This window comes from Thermobia domestica, chromosome 1 (genome assembly GCF_964235325.1).
Source record: "Thermobia domestica chromosome 1, izTheDome1.hap1.1, whole genome shotgun sequence".
Lineage (NCBI taxonomy): Eukaryota > Metazoa > Arthropoda > Insecta > Zygentoma > Lepismatidae > Thermobia > Thermobia domestica.
Window position 1 is genome coordinate 91253949 of NC_137454.1, and position 4066 is coordinate 91258014.

At 36.1% G+C, this 4066-nt stretch overlaps 1 protein-coding gene across 1 annotated transcript; it reads left to right on the top strand.

Moving 5' to 3' along the window:
* The first annotated feature begins 1096 nt into the window (after nt 1–1096).
* LOC145689425 (uncharacterized) lies at nt 1097–2818 on the top strand. Its single transcript, XM_081763598.1, has one exon. The coding sequence runs from the start codon at nt 1097–1099 to the stop codon at nt 2816–2818; it is 1722 nt and encodes a 573-aa protein (XP_081619724.1).
* Nucleotides 2819–4066: the final 1248 nt, after the last annotated feature.

Sequence of the window (4066 nt, forward strand, 5' to 3'; positions counted from 1 at the left end):
CCTTATACGTCTGAGCGGGGCGACACACTGACAACATATCCATCCTTAGTCTGGATGTTCCACCGGTCGCTAACAGGTGACATTAGAGCGTGCTCAGACTTGCGAAGGGCTGCCATGCCAGTGATTTTTATTATTATCACAGCATCTATGAAAGATTCTAGTTCGGACAAGAAAATATATATTGAATTTTAAATTATTCCTCTATATTTTAATATATGACTCTAATTTCTATTACAGTGTGGTCCTGATTATCCGAGTTTCGGTTAACTGAGGTTCCGTACTATCCGAGCTTAACCCAAACTAACAAACTTTAAAAAAATAATCCGGTTACAACGATACGCAGTCTACAGGCTTTTGTTTCAGCAACAAGGCAACCATAAAGTTGTTGTAAAGATAATGACTCCGCCCGACATTGCCACAATTAAGCTAGTGAGCTTTGTATATTGCAGGACTTGAGTTTCAGTTTGACAAGGCAGTTTCTTACGTCGAACAGCAAGACGACAAGGCACCAGCTGACATTATGATGGTGCTACGTTTGTACAATATAGCGGCCATAAACGAGACAGCTTAATGAAGCAGAAGACTGGGAAATACTTTTTTCTTAAACGAGTATGCTAAACAGTACCTTATTTCTGTTGTTTTGTATTGTGTTTAACTTATGTACGTATCAGTATCACACACATTTTATTTATTGTATTATGGCTAATTCCTTATGAATATATGTATGTATAATTATATGTACTGTACTGTATGTCCAATAAAAATTATGAATACAATAATAATGAATAATCTAATAAAAAGAAATACCCAATAAACAACAATAATAAATACAGTTTAACATTTTCTATGTATACATCCGCATTAATCGAGTTTCTGCTTATTCGAGTAAGATCCGGTCCACACTAGCTCAGATACTCGGGACTCTACCGTATTGTATAGCGATTACGCTACACATCTAATTATTGTTTTTGTTTTACAGATCATGCTGCAAGGAACCATGAAAAGATATTTTGTTCTACTTTACTTTCAACAAATGTGTTTATGGCCAATTTTGCTTGTGACTCCATTCCAAACTCTTTATACAAACAACAGTACCATGAACCTAATTGTGTTGTGTCACCCACAAATATGCAAGAATCATAATCCAGGCATCAACAACGCAGTAGTACTTGCCGATAAACTCTCCATGGAAACTTCATCGTTTCTACAACAATTACAAAAGTGTTTCATTCCAGTGACATTAGTGCGACATGAACAGAAAGAGTCGGGCATACAATCGAAGAAGTTCCCTGGTGCATCTTTATGTATTGTTCTACTTGAAAGTTACACTAACGTCAATATCGTATTGCTGAATGCGAAAAGAGAACAAGCATTCGGTGGCAATCAAAAGTTTCTAATAATATTTCAAATGTCGTATGTATCACGTAATATTGTTAAGTATGTTTTTCATAGACTCTGGGAACAAAATATCTTGAACGCTGTAGGGTTGACGACTCATATTCACACTGCTTTAGTGCAACTTTACAGCTATAATCCTTTCACTAAACTCATAACCTCACACGAAGTGTTAATCGAAAATGTATGGGAAGAAATTACATGCGGTACAAAAGCATTTCCAAATAAACTGAAAAATTTCTCACAATATCAGCTACGAATATTAGGATACCAAATAAAGCCATTCTTGTTTTATAATTCAGTAGAAGGTACATTCGATGGACTTGATTGGATGTATTTTAAAACAATTCGTCAGTACAGTAATTTCTCTACAAAAATTAATGTATTTCCTGACCTTACCGTTAGGTCGTACTCCAATAATGTTAATAGCGTTATCAACAATACAATTGACTTTTCATTGAACGATTTTCGAGTATCGTGGGAGAGAATTCGCATCATGGACTTTACAGAACCACCTAATGTTGAAACACTCAATTTTATAGTGCCAGTAGCCAAGCCTATGCCAAAATGGATGGCTTTGGTTTCGCCATTTAAACGGAGAGTCTGGTGTCTCATTATTGCTATTATTCTGATATTTATGTTAGTTTGGTCAATTGTTTCAAGATTCCGCCTTAACTTTGAGATAAGAGACAGTTCTATTTCAAGTAATGCTCTTTTGTATGCAATGGCTTTATATTTGGAAATATCTGTTCCACAAAACCACATGAATAATAGAGCAAGAATAGTATTTATTTTATTCGTTTGGTTTTCTGTAATTATGAATTCAGCTTATCGAGGACTGTTCCTCAGTTTTCTTATGAAACATCAATATTATGAACAAATTGATACATTTGAACGACTAGCAGCATCTTCATTGCCAATAAACTGTTTCCCGACTCAATGCGAGTTACTCAGCAAATCATCCAGTGCAAGGATACAGAAAATGGTACCACAATTAACATTAACTACATCTACTCATAACTCTTGGAAGGCAGTTGCCTATGATTCCGTAAGTGCTTTATTTGCAGATATAGTCTCGTTATCATATGCGTCTAGCGAAGTCATTACTGACACTGGACAGTTAAGAACTTACATAATTAAAGAGCCAGTAATGATTTATCTAGGAGGCTATATATTTCCTAAAGGCTCTCCTTTTATAGCTAGATTTAACGAGCTCACAATTGGAATACAGGAAGCGGGACTAAGAGGCAAATGGAAGAATGATTTGATGTTTAAATTAGATTTAAAGAGACATCGACATTTTAATGATTTTAGTGTAGCAATATCATTGAAACATATAGAACCATTATTCTATTTCTTATTAATTGGTGTTGCTGTTTCCGTTGCGTCATTTAGTTTGGAATTAATATCTTCTAAATTCTAATGACCAACAATTAGTAACTATTTTTATACTTAAAGTTTACGCAAAATTCTGGAATAACACGTCAGGCTTTACGAAATATTTCAGAAATGTGTTCCAAACAATTCATATAATAATATAGCTTTTGCCTTAAGTTTGTGATATTCTACAGCGTAACTGCCTAGTTCCAAGGAATTATTTTCAAATTGTATTTCAAACAAGACCAAGTAATAGTATGGTCGACCTGAGAATGTAAATTTTAACACCAGAAATTTCAAACACAATTCTAGGAGTGCAACTTCAAATTAAAGTGTCTGATTTCGCTCTAGAATATGTTGCTATTTTCAATATCAGAATATACAGGGTGCGGCACGTAAAACCTGCCCGTAAAGTGAACACATAAAATGAAATGTAATGTATTGAATATGATTAAATACAACACATAAATGAAATGTAATGTATTGAATATGATTACTCACCTTCACAGCAGGTGCTGAAAGTGTCCTCCGCCCACTTCAACACACATGTGAGCAGGATTGAGGAGATTCATATATACCCTTGTCAGTTCTTGTGTTGTAATGCTATTTGTGACATCCTGGATCCTGGTCTTGAGTTCTTCAATAGTGTGTGGATTTGTTTCGTATACTCTTCCCTTTAACAGTCCCCATAAGTAAAAGTCACACGTATACAAGTCTGGTGACCGAGGAGGCCACAAGCCTTTGTTGATTGTCCTCTCTGGTGTAAACATCTCGTGCACAAGGGACAATGATGCAGCTGATGTGTGGCATGTTGTACCGTCCTACTGAAAGTAACATAACTGACGCTCCTCTTCGGTCAAGTGTGTATAAAAACTCCTCCAGGATTCCCATATACACGTCACTGTTCACTGTCGTCTCAAAGAATATGGGCCCAATTACGCGTGTGGCGGAAATGGCACACCAAACAGCAATCTTCTCATCATGCAAAGGGTACCTGGTGGATTGCGTGTGGATTTCCTGTCGACCAATACCGGTTGTTTTGGGAATTTACGTACCCAGCAGTGGCGTGCCGTGACTTTTCTCACAGGGGACTAGGTTCGAAGAGAACGTGTGCTGTAGAGTGGAGGTCCTGAGTAGTATTGTTGACACCAAATAACAAAATTTATGTGTTTCTGTAAACGCTTCTTCTACCAAGCCTCTTTCTTTCAAGAAATGGATAATTTCAGTCACAGTTTTATTTGAAAAATCTAAGAGTCCGTAAACCTATATTAATTTACTCCGCAAATTGTTAAAA